This window comes from Mchenga conophoros, linkage group LG23, assembly GCF_057382185.1.
Source record: "Mchenga conophoros isolate Kocher_MC1m ecotype Shallow Benthic linkage group LG23, M_conophoros_male_GT1.1, whole genome shotgun sequence".
Lineage (NCBI taxonomy): Eukaryota > Metazoa > Chordata > Actinopteri > Cichliformes > Cichlidae > Mchenga > Mchenga conophoros.
The window spans coordinates 47,530,518-47,545,873 of record NC_140547.1 but is presented as its reverse complement, the minus strand read 5'-3'; the positions used below and the strand labels follow the sequence as shown (position 1 = coordinate 47,545,873).

Below are 15,356 nucleotides of genomic sequence, written 5' to 3'. Positions count from 1 at the left end.
CATCAAAACATGAAAAAATATTGCTGTAAACAGTTTATTTTGTGACACCACGAAACAAACGATAGCGTAAAATGAAACGATAGATGTTTTTGTATCGTCATCCGACACATATCGTTATATCGAACAGCCCTAATCAATACAGTTTTCAAAAAATGCTTCTCTGTGCAGAATCGTTTTAAAAACATAAACAGCTGTGGGATGCTGCTTGTCCGTGATTTGGACATCATATTTTCTTCTTTGGCTTGGAAGGAAGTTGGTTTGGAAACATATTTGGCGACGCTTCATCTTCTGCTTTGCAACTGTGTGGGATTTAAAAACCTGTCCATGATGCTGGCAGTGTCCAAGCATGTTTTTGTTTTTTAAGTTCATATCCCCCCTGCAACGGCTCTGAAAACATGTGTTCTAACAGCAGCAGTACTGAGCTCAGTCTCAGAGAGATGCAGATGCAGTTTGCATGTAACTACATGCAGCCTTCCTCTTTCTCTCGCTCCTCTCTCCCTCCTTCTTGTGGAGCAGGTCTCTCTCTCTCTGGTACACAACTGCACGCACACACGCGCACACACACAACAGAAGAAAGGAGAACTGGAAAGCCGAAGACTTGTTGACTAGATTCCCAAGCAGTGACGCGGTGGATATTCATCATCATTTGCCCTCCTGTCCACCTTTGATAGTTTACACTCATTCTCTTGTGCCCTTATTTCCCTTTACACCACATAAAGGGGGGGGGGGGGGGGGGGGATTAATTTGATGCTACAAGTGCCTAAAGCAGGTGCCCGAGAGGATCACATGTGGAGAATGATGTATGGCCACATCTGCGCATCTCGTTTAGTAGCAGCCTTGGATGAATAGACTGTTGTGTTGCTTTAAGAGGCCCCATGGGCAGATTAGCTCTTCTAGTCCAAGACAAAGCTCAGATTATAGAGGCAGTGCCATTTCACATCCTCTGAACACCCACAGTCCCGCACAACTCCTACAGATTAAGCTGTGATGAAGCTCCACTGTGATGATGATGATGCTCCCGTGCGCACATTTTATTACTAACAGTCATGGAGGTCATGCTGAGCAGGGAGGGGATGATACGGATCAATAGCACTGTAGTGTAACATGGGTAAAAAAAGCCATCAGGGGAGATCAGGTAGAGAACATGAAGGTCCAGTCACACTGAATGGATTCATTTTTACCAACAAGTGCTTTAAAGAGAGCTCCTGCTTGGCACAAACACCTGTGTGCCTTCAGAGACTCAACTTCCATCAAATATTTGTTTTTTAATTAAGGCACAAGTGCACAGGCAGCAGTCTGTGTTCAGAAAAACCCAAAACATTTGATTCAAATTTAGAACAAAAACACCACAGTGGGAGGGAAACAGAGAAACTGGCTTCTTTTTTCCACTATAACTGTGCTTACAGGCCGTTCCAGTCTTTATCTGTCTCACACACTCGACCAAATAACAAACACAAAATAAAAAAAGAACATCTCACATAAATAAATACAGAAATAATCCAAAAGTAGCTATATTAGTAGTGAAACAAACAAGAAAAGCATTTAAAAACCAAACGTGTAAAATCAGTCAGTGCATGATTACATTGCTCCGCCCATCAAAAAGTGACCTGTGTGAATATCACCATCTCATTTATAGGACTGATGAACGTTGGTTGGAACATTTGTAGTCCAATCATACTTCACAGACATCTTTAATCCTTCACTGAGTCAGGCTGTTGTTCTCACAAGCCTCAAACTCTCCACCATCATTCCTGTGCTGAAGTAGTCGTGTCCCTCCTGCATGAAGGACGACTGTCCGGTCCCACTCACCTCCATCATTATGAAGAGCTTTGAACAGTTAGTCATGCATCAAATCAAAACTTCCCTCCAACCTGGATCCATGTCAGTCACATACCGCTCAAACCGCTCGACCGATGATGCGATTTCAACTGCCCTCTTATTCAGCCCTCACACATCTGGACACTCATACGTTAGAAGGATGTTCACAGACTTCAGCGTTCAACACCATCTTTCCCCAGCAACTCATTCACAAACTGGATCTGCTGGGCATCAGCACCTCGCTGTGTCACTGGCTGCTGGATGTCCTGAGAGGAAGACAGCAGACAGGTCGGCAGCAACACCTCCAGCACAAGAACACTGAACACAGGCTCCCCAAGGATGTGTGTCGAGCCCCTTCTCTTCACTCTGCCTCTCATTTCTTATCATTTTCAGTCTTTTAAAAGGTGAAGTGTTCAAAAGAACAACAGCACCTGATCTCTGCTGAGGTGTTAAAGAGCTCTTATTTTAGGATGTGATGATGAGACAGCATACAAACTTACAATTACATGATAATAATACATTTGTAATACACAACATTTGGCTTGTAATTGGTGACATCTGTAACACCACATTTGTGATTGAGACCTTTTGAGGTCAACATGGTGACTGAGGACAACGGGTCCTGCAGAGTCAGTAGTTTCTATTCAGCTGTTTTGTTTTCATGTCTTCTCCTCCATCATCAGTTATCAGGAGAGCCGACAGTCAAAGTGCAAGAAGTCAAAGAAACACAGAGATTCTCCTTACAGAGCAGACACAGCACAGATGTTTCCTTCATCGTCCTTCTCACTCGTTTCAGCTTCTTTTCATTTCTGTCACTGACACCAAGTAAAGCCGCCCTCTTCCTCTGAGCACCAGCTTTTCTATTATTACAAAGAAGAAGAAACCATTAAAACACCAAAGCACAAACACACTGTGGAGCCTTTTTGGTTTTCTTAACACACTTTTACAGACACTGAAAGCACAAAGCTGCTCCACAAACACAGGATTAAGAACAGAAGAAGGTTTCTGTCAGGAAGCATATCTGGAAGAATATTCAGGCCCAATCTGACACACAGACCATAATAATAAAAGTGGAGAATGATCAGAATCATTTCAGAATTTTCAAATAAATCCAGATTCAGTTTTGGCAGCAGAGCACAGGGATGCACATGAGACTGAAAATCAAGTCTTCTGTATCTTTGTAAGTCCTGTGACTGACTGGCAGTCGGTGACCTTCACCTCTGATGAAAAACTGAAATGAGATCTTTTCTCAGCTGATTTTAAAAAAGAAATGTGAGTAATGATCCAATCAATCATTGTTATTGTTGGCCAATACTGTGAAGACCAAACTAGGATTCACGTAAACGCTGAGATTCAAAGTATAATTCAATGATTATTGTCATAAATGACAGATATAGTATTTTTCTATTTTGTCTCGTATGTTATTCTGTTTATCTGATTCTATTGTTTCCCCTTGAAATCTCCTCCAGTTTGCGCTGATCCAGGACGTCACAGGTCTTGGACTCAGTCGTGGAGACGATGGTCTGGTAGCGAACACAGATCTTCTCCACGCCCTCCACCTGAAACACACCTGAGCTCAGTTTGAATCCGTCTCATTTCTGGAAAATAGACTTTTGACACGATTAATAAATAATAAAAGGAGGAAATACATTTATACAAGATCATTACAAATGTCCATTCATCACTGTAGCTTTGCATCGACTTTAATTCCACCATTTTTATATTATAAATGTCTTATTATAATTATTATTGTGCATTGATGAATATCTGATGGAGTCACTTGTTTCTAATCTGACAATCATCCACCTTCATGCTCTGCAGAGCAGCCAGGCTCTCCAGAGTGGACGCCATGTCAGCCATCTTCTCCAGACGGCGGCAGAAAGAGTCAAACTTCCCGAAGATGTAGTTCTCACTGAAAACACGCACACACGTGTGTAAAGGTTAGCGTGACGCTGCTGACACGCTCTGACTCAGAGTCAGTTACTGATCACCTGAAGTCAAACTGTCTGTTCTCAGGTTTCCTCTCAGTTTGTCTCTGACGCTGTGGAAGCTTCGCTGATACGCCGCATTCAGATTACAGCAGTCAGAGACTCACTGCAGCAGCACCGGCCTGACACACACACACACACACACACACACACACACACACACACACACACACACACACACACAGAGTTCAAAGGCTGTTTGCTTGTATTCGTGTCAGTGTTGATGTTGTACTTGCACATAAACTCTACATTGGACTCTGATGTGTCGCTCTGATGAGTTTAAAGTGAAACCTGTAAATGCTGACGCTACAGGAGATCCAGCTGAGAGGACGCGTCTACCTGTTGAAGGTCACCGTGCGGCTCTTCCAGCGCTCCAGCTCGGCCGACGGCCCGACGTCGTCGGCCTCTTTCCTCATCTGCTCGCTCTCCGTCAGCACCTGCTTGATTTGATTGGTCCACAGGGTCGACACCTCCTCCAGACGCTCCACCAGCTCACTGTTATTGGCTGAGAGCGAAACACACGAGTTCCTCTAAACACGCGTGAACACGGACTCATTATTTCAAAGAAGCCATCGTCTCAGGTCAGATGCTTCCTTCAGCTTCCACAGATAAACTGGTTTGATTTACCTGAGAGTTGATTTTTAAAGCTTTAAATGATGTTTCCTGTATTTCCAACAGTCTTATTGTTTGTGTGAGATGTGAACAGCTTGAGCTTCATACCTGCTGCTCTGTAGTCTGCAGGGCTGCTCAGCTGGCTGATGGCGTCAGGAAGCTCCACGTGCTGCAGCTGCAACTTTCTCTCCATGTTCAGTCGGGCTGAGCTCAGATTACTGACAAACTGATCCACCGAGGACAGGAAGGACTGGACGTGTGGACACGAGGCGCCGTCCTGCACAGAGCCCCACGACTGGGCACAGGGTCAAAGGTCAGCAATAACAACAAAGGTTAATGTGTTTTCCTGTTTCACTTTTTACCTCATTCACAGCCAAAAGCATCAGGAGGAGCACTGCACACAAATAAGACTTTTCATGGATCATTATGTAACAGCTGCTCTACAGTCAAAGCCCACAAAGAGAAACCAGCAGGTACAGATGAGCCCAAGGTGTGGCCTCCAGTAACACTGTGAGGAACCTTGGAGTCATGTTTGACCAGCACATGTCCTTCAACGCACATATTAAACAAACATGTAAGACTGCGTTCTTCCATTTGTGCAACATCTCTAAAGTTAGAAATATCCTGTCTCAGAGTGACGCTGAAAAACTAGTTCATGCATTTATTACTTCCAGGCTGGACGACTGTAATTCATTATTATCAGGATGTCCAAAAAACTCCCTGAAAAGCCTTCAGTTGATCCAAAATGCTGCAGCAAGAGTCCTGACAGGGACTAGAAAGAGAGAGCAGATTTCTCCTACACTGGCTTCTCTTCACAGGATTGACCCCTCATGGCTGCCCCTCCCTGCCCCTTTCTTTGCTTTCAGTCTCTTCCTGTTTAAAGAGAGTTCTTCCTTCCCACCATCAACAAAGTCTTCATATATGGCGTCATGTGATCACTGGAAGCTTAAAACATCTCCCTTTTTGTGCTCAGTGAAAGCCTGAATGGATGGAGGTGTTTTACCTGCTGCGACCTGAGAGCAGGTAACATGATGTGAGTCAGCAGAGTTTCCAGACTGTTCAGGACGCCGCCGCCGCAGTCCAACACGCCAAAGTTCACTTCCTGGAAACATCAGGTTGCACGAGAAGATCAGAATGATTGGCTGCATCCACGTCACAGTCAACCAATGAGGTCTGTGCGGTTTGTTAAATGTGCAGGTGAGGAGGTGACCCAGACCAGTTACTGACCTGCTGCACGTTAGCGGTGGTTATGGCCTTCTCAGTGGTTCTCAGGAAGAACAGACATTTCCCCAGTAAAGGCTGGAAATACAGAACGTGACGCAGACAGAGCACTTCCTCTGCACTCTGTCACCAAAGTTCACCATGCAAAGGAAAACCTTTCATGGGCTTTAAAGACGGGGTGGTTGGAGAGCTCTGCAGGCTGCTCGTTACCAGTAATGGGAGTAACGGCACTACTTTTTCAGTAAAGAGTAATCGAATTACTATTCCTATCGTTACAACGCCGTTACAATTACTAACAAGAAAATGTGGGGCGGTCCGTTACTATTTTTCAACAAACAGACGGTTGAAGCTGTGTTCAGCTTACAGCAGCTTATATCAGCTGCAGGAAGTAGCTGTAAGTAATCTGGGCGCTGCAGCTTTAAGCAGCTGTGCGCTCCCGCAGACAGACCATCACTTTTTGGCACAACAGCTGGAGCTCAGGGGGCAAAACAATCGCATGAGTGCTGCTGTTTGCCTGAGGAAGAATAAAGGAGTCGTGGTAAGACAATCACATGACCACTTACAGACAAAGCAACAAGGTGACATATACCAGTTTATAAACTGTGTTGATAGGCCAGTAAAACCAGAGTCATGATAAACAATATATACGCGTGTTTGTTCCTCAATAGTTTCATGTTTAGTGTCCAAGGACAGGAGCGAGCACTCTCTGCTTATGAGCTGCTGTCAGACCTGCAGGTATCAGGCTGTGATCTTCTCCTTTATACTGGACACTAATTATTATTTTGGAGTCGCACAAATAATTCGTGTGGCGTCTTATTGAATGCAGAACAGCTGATTGTTCTGGAAATAGTTTAATGGTTATTAAAAAAAGGGTAAAAGGTAAATGGCTGCAAATAACTTTGTTGTTTGCAAAACTTGTGTGTATAATTTTCAAATTTATATTTACATTTAAAGTTATAAAAATGATTCGTTAAACATGTTCGTGGTTGTTACAGTAAAAAATATAACTTTTTTGTTTTCTGTCTGATTTTAGATCAATTGTGTTAATACAGTTTGTCAAAATGAAAACATAACTGCAGATTCAGACACGTGAGGTTGTGCTGAAAAGAATGATACCAAACACGGCAAAGTAAATAATTTTTAAAGGTAAATGTAGAGGAAACATAAAAAGCTGTCACGGCTGGGGCAGCAGTCGTGTGGTGGAGTGAATGAGGACCAAGATGCAGACGGCGGTGGAGATGCGAGTGGAGATTTATTTACAGTGAAAATAACAAAGGTGAGGGAAGAAGCGAACATCAACCTAAACTGGGACAAACTAACAGACAAAGCAGAAAACATGAGGGCAGCAGGGAAACACAGAGATGACACGAAGAAGGCAGAGAGACGTGGAGAAACACCGATGGACACGGAGACACACAGAGTAAAGCAGACGACGCCACAAGCAACACAGGCAGACACACACTATAAATACACACGAGGTAATGAGGGGATGACACACAGGAGGGGAGCACAGCTGAACCACAAGACGAGACACAAACCTTCAAAGTAAAACAGGAAACACACAGACTGTTTTACAACACAAGGACACGAACAGAGCACAGAGGACAGACACAGGCAGGGCTGATAAAACACGGAAGCACTAAACATAAGAACCAAACCCTAAGAACTAAAACAAAATCAGAATAAACACCAAACACAAGATGAAACCAAAAGGAAACACAAAACGCTGCGACCCAGGACCCTGACAAAAGGAGTCACAATGGCCGATTATACCCTGGAGCCCAGAGGGTATTTTTAAAGTTACACAATAGTTACTTTTCCTAGTAATTAATTACATCTAGAACCTTGTCACTCAGTTACTAACTAAGTTACTTTTTGAAGAAGTAATTAGTAACTATAATTAATGACTTAATTAATTTAGAATGACTATTTGAAAGTAACTTGCCCAACACTGGATATGAGCGAGTTTCCCAGCTGATGCAAACTGGAAAGCTTCTCCTGTTTGAAGTGGATCTATTCAGCTTTTATTTCCTGATCATTTTAAGCATCAACAAAAGTTTCTAAAAACAAGCAACAGTTTGTCATCATTCATAAACTCTGACGTCACAGGAGTGTTTTTATTCCTGTCCCATGTTTGCAAGTTTCTGCATATCAGAGCTGCCAACACGGCACCGACTCAGGCTGGAACTGACTTTAAATACTTCATCATTCATGATCCTGTTAAAACCACATCCAGGGGAAATGTTATTAGCATGTAGCCTTTAGCTCATGTTCTGATTGCTGCTCCTCCATGTTTGTAGTCCTTTTTTCTGTGAATAAGTGTTTGTGGAGCTTTGAGCTCCTCAGACTTTGGCCTCTCGACCTCCTGATGTTCAGCCTGCAGCTGTCAGTCATCCAGTGTTTGCTCAAAGACTTTAATCACCTCGTTAACCAAACAAAGCAGCACAGTTTGATCCATGGAAACACAAACACGCTCAGGCTCATCATCTCTGAGCAGGACGATGATGAATCGTAGGCTCGGTATTGTTTGGAGCTTAAAGAGAAACCAGATACATCAGAACACAAAAACCCCGAGAGGTGGATCAATGTGACGTCACACACCTGAGCTCTGAGTCCTCGAGTCTGATCCAGGCTCGTGCTTTAAGACAGTTTCTGTGTAACCCTCAGCTCAGGTGTGTTCAGGACATTTGCTTGGAAGAAGCCGTCTGTGGATAAATCCTGCTCTCCACCTCAGCTGTCAGGTTTATCCAGAGAACGGCCGTCCTGACTTCCAGCAGCCCCACAGTCCTCGTTTCTAATAAACTGGCATCACTGAAATGAACTGTCTGCCTCGCTGTTCAATAATCTGCTCTTTGCCAATTTCCCAGCAGAACCTTCCACTCATATCAGCATTTTTCTGTGATTCTCACATGAACTAAACATAAAAAGCTGAAGCCAACCTCAGAGTTCCCCGTAGTGAGGAAGAGTTTCCTCTGAGCCACAGCTGAGTTTGATGCGTCCACAAAGGAAGACTGACGGGAGGACAGACTCTGGGAGAAAGGCAGATATTAAAAGATATGAATACAAAGTACGCTGCAACAAACAGGACAGCAGATTATGAAGAGCGGTTAGACCTTCATGTGTCAGTCATTGAAATGTGATCAAACTGGGACAGTGGCGCGGCGGCCCCTCTGTGGGTCTTCCTTGGTCTCTTGTGTTCTGGGGGCCTCTGGATGTCTGGAGTTTTGATCTCCTCCATACCTGCTTCATACCCTGGAGGACGGGGCTGTGGCTCCCCACACTCCCTAGCAGATCATTACATGGAGAAACCTTTGGAATACAAGCATGCTGATCCACACAGGTGTGCACACAGGTGTACACACGGGTGTTCACAGACGCAGACTACAGCTTTCTTGGCTGCTGCCTCAAAGCACATTGTGCGCTGTCTATCTTGCGTGCTGCACAATATCGTTTATTATTTAGTATCTACTGATATCTACTACTAGCTAGTTTATTGTGATGGTGCTGTTTTTTTTATTATGTTGTTCTTTGTTGTTTGCTTTCTCTTCTGTTTTTTTTTCTCCATACAGGTGACCCAGGTGTTTTTTTTGTTTGTTTTTTTTTCTTTCTTCCCCCCTTTCTCACCGTCTCTTCTCCCCTTTGGTTTTCTTTCTCTCCCTCTCTTTCTTTCATTCTTTCTCCCTGTCCTATCCCCCAGTCATGTCTGTCCCGTTTGTAGCAACTGAAAATAAAATAAATTCATAATTATAATAAAGGTCAATCAAATGGACCAATATGGCAAGGCCATGATGATCCACTTGGTAAAATAAATCCGCTTGGCATCTTTCTTGGCCTTAAGACAACAATTCTGATGGCTATAGATCCAAACGGGACACAAAAAAAAAAAAAAAGTGAAATGTTACAATTAACCCCATAGTCTGGGTTAGTTGTAACATATCCTGGGGTAAAATGTAACACAATGAAATAAGGGTACTAACAAAACATTAACATGTAATCTTTGTTTATTCAACACATGAATGCACTTAGAGCCATTTATGTAGCTGTGTGTGTGTGTGACAGAATGCAGAAATCTAGCTTTTGAACATATTCCAACCCCCCAAAAAAGACAAATTATGGAATTTTCTGCAACTGAATATTTCATTAATTTTGGTTGGTCTTCCTTGAGTTTGGCCTCATTGGCTCAGTGGGCATCATAACCTACAACTCTTGCACCAATTTTGAACATAACAATGAAGCTGAAAAAATGTAGTTGTTCACCAGCATCGCAGTTCCATTACTTTTTATCATGGCTTACCTTGGTGTGGTTTGCAAAGTGCTTCAGAAAGATGAGGAAATCTGTTTCTTGCACCCATCCTGATTTATTTCCACTACCAGTACTTCCTACTGGTCCATCTCTGATGCAGAGGTCTGCATAATGTATGTGTGGGAACACAAACAGTGAAGTAATTGTGTTGCCAATGGCATTAACCACATATACAAAAGCGACCAGTGAACCTCTCTCTGCTGATGTCGTTGCCCCAACTTGTTTAATATAAGTTAAAGTAATAGTGTGGTAAGTTGTAACATCTGCATTATTGTTACAACTGACCCAGACTGTTGCTGTTACAACTGACCCAGACTCCTATAGCCATGAACTAGCTAACATTACAGCCAACGGCTAAAACATTAGCACTAAAGACTTACACAGAATATATCCCCATAGACATACAAATAACATAATTTAAGTTTGATGAGTTTAACTGCAAAGCAGATAATGCTATTAGAAATTGAAATAAAGTAGAAAAACTTACTTTTTGGCATACAAATTACTTTTTTTCGTGTTAAATTGTCTGTGTTTGACAAAATGTGCTGATTTTTCACATGTGATAGCAGAACTGAGTTGGGCATGCACAGGATGAGTCACATCATTTGAAACTTAGCCCTGATTGGAGAAATTGGAAGTGTTACAACTGACCCACGTTACAACTATCCCCGGTCTCCCCTACAATATCCTTCTCTTAACTTTTACTCAACTTTTAGCATTTTTGTGCATATGGTACGGTGTTTGTTTGAAATGCTTTGTAAAGCCTCTGGCGCAAATTTATTCAAATAGCACTGGGTGAACCTTGGAGTGGTTATATGTTAATTGCTGACTGGCAAGCTATTCTATACTTTTCTCTTGGCAAAACCGAGTAACCCACATTCCTGCAGGACTCTGTCTCTCTTTGTTGGCCCTGTGGCAGACTGGCAACCTGTTCAGGGTGTGTCCCCTGCATCTCGTCCTGTGAAACTGGGACAGGCTCCAGCTCCACCACAACCCTGAATTGAATAAAGCAGTAGAAAGTGACTGAACAGATGGATCTGAGTCTGATCTGAACTGTAGTTTCATTTTGAAAGAAACCTGCCTGCTGATGAAAACCATCCCACGTTTGCTTCCAAGAACTGCATCAAAGAGTTTTTCTGTTTTATTGAGTTCTTTGAACTGAACGTCAGATATGTCTGAGCTTGTTTTTATCTTCCTGCCTCCTGAATTTCCCAACCTCCCCACCACTTCTGATGTTATGTCTCTGATCTGATTCCAGTAAGATCCTAATTTTTCTTCAGCTTGCTGACTCCGGCAAACATGCAATAATTATGTCAGTTTAAGCAAGTTACTTGTCTTCCTTGGAACCCTTAAAATCCCCCGAGAGGTCACTTACGTTAAAAATAAATCTGACAAAATTTAAGCCGAGCTTTAAATCTTAACTGGAAATGTAGAAGATAATATAATAAAGGTATTACAAATTGTTACTTACAGATTTACATTTCAACATTTCAACTTCTAAACGTGTATTTTACTATGATCCTTCCTTCTTAGTTTAAATAATTTCAAAGCGCTATGACAGTAGTCCCTGCCTTGACTCTTACACTGTCAGTTTTTTTAAATTTTAAAATACACAAGATAGTAAAATAATCAAGGACAGTCATATAAAAAAAATTAAATAACTGCAAAAAACAAAACAAAACATATAAGTAGGTTAGGATCTCAAAAACCCATGTATCAAATATGACACCCTTGTCAATAGGGAAACCTGGTCATTTCTATTATGAAATATTCACTAATAACTTGGGGGGAATTATCTCTGACACAACATTAAATGACATCCTCCGGATTTCCAAATGTTGTGGTTTTAAACCTTTGAACTTTTCCATTCAGCTGTCTGCTGTTGCTGGTGAATGAAATCATCTCCAGCTTCACATTTTACAGTGAATCCAAAGCTGAATGTGTGACCCTTCAGTCACTGAGTTTATGGTGCTCTACATGTCTGATCGTCTCTCTGAGTCACTGCCAACATTCCTCTGAGTGATGCTTTTTCAGAGGAGCAAAGTTCTTGAAACTTCACAAATAGTTTACCAGGAAGGATAGAAATCTTCATTGTGTTTACAGAAAGTCGTTTGAGCACATGACAGTTACAGCATGTCTAAAAATAGTTCATTGACGAGAGCCATGATGGTGGCAAAACATACACATAGGACTGTCAGTTGTAAAATTAATAATTTATTTGGCTTAATTTATAAATCAAATCAATACAATGGCAAATTTATAATGACAGGTAAAGAATACATTTGTAATAGAGGTTTATACTGCTACTACTACTAATAATAAGAATTTGTTCTGAAATTGCAATGAACCCAAATGATGTCTGATACAAATACACATTTACTGGTTTTATTGGATAGTCATATTTTGGATTCAAATCCAAATTCTACTATCATCAGAAGTTTGGAGAAAATATTATGATAGTTCAAAACATAAATAAACAGAAACAAATAAATGAAATAATACAGTGATTCACAAATAGACACTTGTTCAAAAGATTTTATTTTATTCCTGTTTTCATTTGTGCTTTTCTTTGTTCGCTAAAGGTGCGCTGGAGGTCCAGAAAAAGAGAAGGAAAAGTTGCAGCCGTCTTTATTTCAAAATGTCCTTCCATTACAGAGGGAAGCTCCTCTCTTTCCTTGCAAGATTAGAGACTGCAGTGTGGAACCACCCATTGCAATGAATACCTTAAATAGTATAAACATATTTTACATAACAATGAACTGAATAATGTTATCATAGCCATAGCAAGATCAGCGAGTCACATTTCAGCATTTTTCTCCTTACAATAGGTGCTGCCATACGACAGAAACACTGTAGTGCTCCCCACTGCTCTGAGAAAATGTTGACGTCATTGTTGGCATTTTCACCACTGCTTTTTTGGAGTTGCCAATGACCATATTTAGATAAAAAGCTTGACGGCTAAGCTAGCTGCTAATACTAGCAAACTTGATTGGCAAGACACATATCTGCTAATTAGTGCTAAGAAACAAACTAAGTGCGCACAGTTTGTTCCTCCTGTGCAGAGAGGGTTAGTCTCCGAGCACTAAAAAGAAGAGAAAAGAGGAAGAGAGTAAAAAAAAGAAAAGAAAAGAAAAAAGAAATGTGATCAAAGTTACCTGTTTGACATCCTGATAGAAGAAAATCAGCTTCTTGGATCCGTTTGCAGCAAAGAATTCATGGATCAGACTGAACTGGAAGAATCTGACATTAATGACTCAAAGGTTCAACTCTGAGGAAGGATCACGTCTCTGAACTTACTCTGTCATCAGAGACGATGGCGTCTTCCATCGCCGCCTCCTCCAGGCGGCCGGCGTCTGCCAGCCTGCTCATCAGGTATTTATGTCGGGCATCCAGAGCTGCCCGCCGTTCCTCCTTCACGGCTCTCGCCTGTTTGGCTACTTCTCTCCTCGCCTCATTGGACAGCAGCATCGTCCTTTTACCAGACACCTGGAGAAACATCAGCTCAGTCTACAGACGCAGAGACCAGTGAGAGCTTGGCCCAAACATCTGCAGGTTTCTGAGGACCACGTTTGACCCTGACTGGAGGCATCGATTCTGAGTGTGACTGCCTAAACTGAGCTACTGTCCCCCCTCCACTGAGACGTTCTCCTGTGATGTGTCATGGGGGGAAGTGTTCCTCACGGTTGGACTCGTGAGAAGTTCAGTCAGTTTATTCAAACTTTAAAAAGACGCATTTTCAGTCTCTGGATTTCAGCAGAAACAAATGTGAACACAGCACTTTTTGATTGAGTATAAAAGGATGAAAGAGTCAGTGATTAGTAACATTGTTGCTGACTGATGCTGTTGTAGAGCTGTCTTTGGATCCTCACCTTCCTGGAAGCCTTCCCTGGATTGCTCATATATCATTAACTTGTTTGTGTTCAGTAGAATCAGGTGTTGTGGATGCAGGTCGTAGCTGTGTGAGGCCTGTACAGTCAGCGCTGTGTGAGCGCTGTGTAACGTTAGCTTAGACTTCTTTCTGTTGTTATCATCCTTCAGGTTAATGTTGTTTTCATTATGCATCACAGGAAGTGTGGGTGGCTGTTAGCCTCACAGCTCATGGAGAGTTGCTGCTGCTCTGCCTCCTTTTTGATGTTTCTGCTCTTTGTGGCTTTGTGTTACTTTGTGTCGTGTCTGAAACAAAGTGAGTCCATGTTACTAACTGTAGTCGGCTCTCTGTCTCGTGCACAGCTGACTGTTGTCTGAATGAAAGTGTTTTTGTACTTTGTGTAATCGGTTGGGTCTTTGAGGCCTTTTTAAACAGCATATGAGCCATATGTATGTGTGTATATGAAAGGTTGTTTGTAATACATCAAATTGTTGCTTATTCTAGAGCTGCTGCTGTGCCTGATTGGTCTACTCGCTCGAAACTGAAGGTTGACTTGATTCTTTTGGTTTTTTACATTTTGTCAATAAACCAACTTCTTTATGATTTGAACGGCGTCTCTGACGTGTCACAGGCCTGTCAGCTTTCTTGGTGATTGGTATAGATTTGAGCTTCATGCTCTGGCTGTTGTTGGGTTTTCCTCTTTCATATTAAAGCTTTTGTCCTACATTTGGCTCTAAAGTCTAATTCTAATCCCAGCACTGTGTCTGGGTGTGTGATGCTTGTTTTCCTGCTCTTTCTCATGAAACAGTCACAACATTCTCAGTCCAACTTTCACTCTTTGCTGCGTTTGCTGCAGCTGCAGTGAACATGGTGCCGTTTGCCTTTAAGAAAGTTGTGCACAAAGGCTTTTTCTCTAGCAGACAGCTGTGTGGCTAAAAGTCAGATCATTTTTTACCACCTCAGTCACACTGGACTGAAACAAGAGTGAAACTAGGAAGAATCAGAGTTTGTCCAGTGACTGCACTGATTTTCTTCATATTCACAAACTGATTCTAAGTAGTTGCATCAGCTAATCACCCGGACACTGAGCGTCCAACACGCTCCCTGAAGGGAAACGATTACATCCTCCAAACAATCACAATCTGTCTCTGAATGACTGGAATTATTCTCTGATTTGTCAATAACTGGAGTTTATCAATGCAGACACGTTGCCAACATGATGAAGTCAGTCTGAGTCGCATCTCTTTGGCTAACTTAACTCAAGTGGTTGCCGACTATTCTGGTTCTATTCCCATATAACAGCAGGGTTGCTGAGCACCTCTGTCACTCTGCACTTATGTTCCCAGTTCTCTTTTGTGGAGGAATTTTCCAGGAATTCCTGGGACCAGCTTTCCATGAGAGACCCGATCAGGAGCGACTGTCCTGGACACTCCCAGCATCACAGGGACTCACAAACCCGTCTACCACAGTGAGAAGACTGATGGTCACAGGCCCACATGTAGCTTTAGATCACACGTGTGCACTTCCTGTGGTCACTGCTGTAACT

The 15,356-nt window shown here is 42.3% G+C and overlaps 2 protein-coding genes across 4 annotated transcripts in view; both read right to left on the bottom strand.

The window, feature by feature from the left end:
• Window positions 1–15,356, bottom strand: part of LOC146548183 (protein NLRC3-like) — a 115,065-nt gene that overhangs the window by 50,158 nt on the left and 49,551 nt on the right. The gene's annotated exons all lie outside the window — the stretch shown is intronic.
• LOC146548185 (dynein axonemal heavy chain 5-like) lies at window positions 4,142–5,448 on the bottom strand. The gene is made up of 3 exons (XM_085266302.1): window positions 5,422–5,448; window positions 4,527–4,713; window positions 4,142–4,311 (listed from the first exon to the last, which is right to left on the bottom strand). The coding sequence occupies exons 1-3, from the start codon at window positions 5,446–5,448 to the stop codon at window positions 4,142–4,144; spliced, it is 384 nt and encodes a 127-aa protein (XP_085122428.1).

Coding starts and splice junctions, on each gene's coding strand:
- LOC146548185 (XM_085266302.1), bottom strand. CDS start 5,448: ATGTTACCTGCTCTCAGGTCGCAGCAG. Junction 4,714..5,421: donor CTGCTCTCAGGTCGCAGCAG/GTAAAACACCTC, acceptor CCCTGTGCCCAG/TCGTGGGGCTCTGTGCAGGA. Junction 4,312..4,526: donor TGCAGACTACAGAGCAGCAG/GTATGAAGCTCA, acceptor TTTCGCTCTCAG/CCAATAACAGTGAGCTGGTG.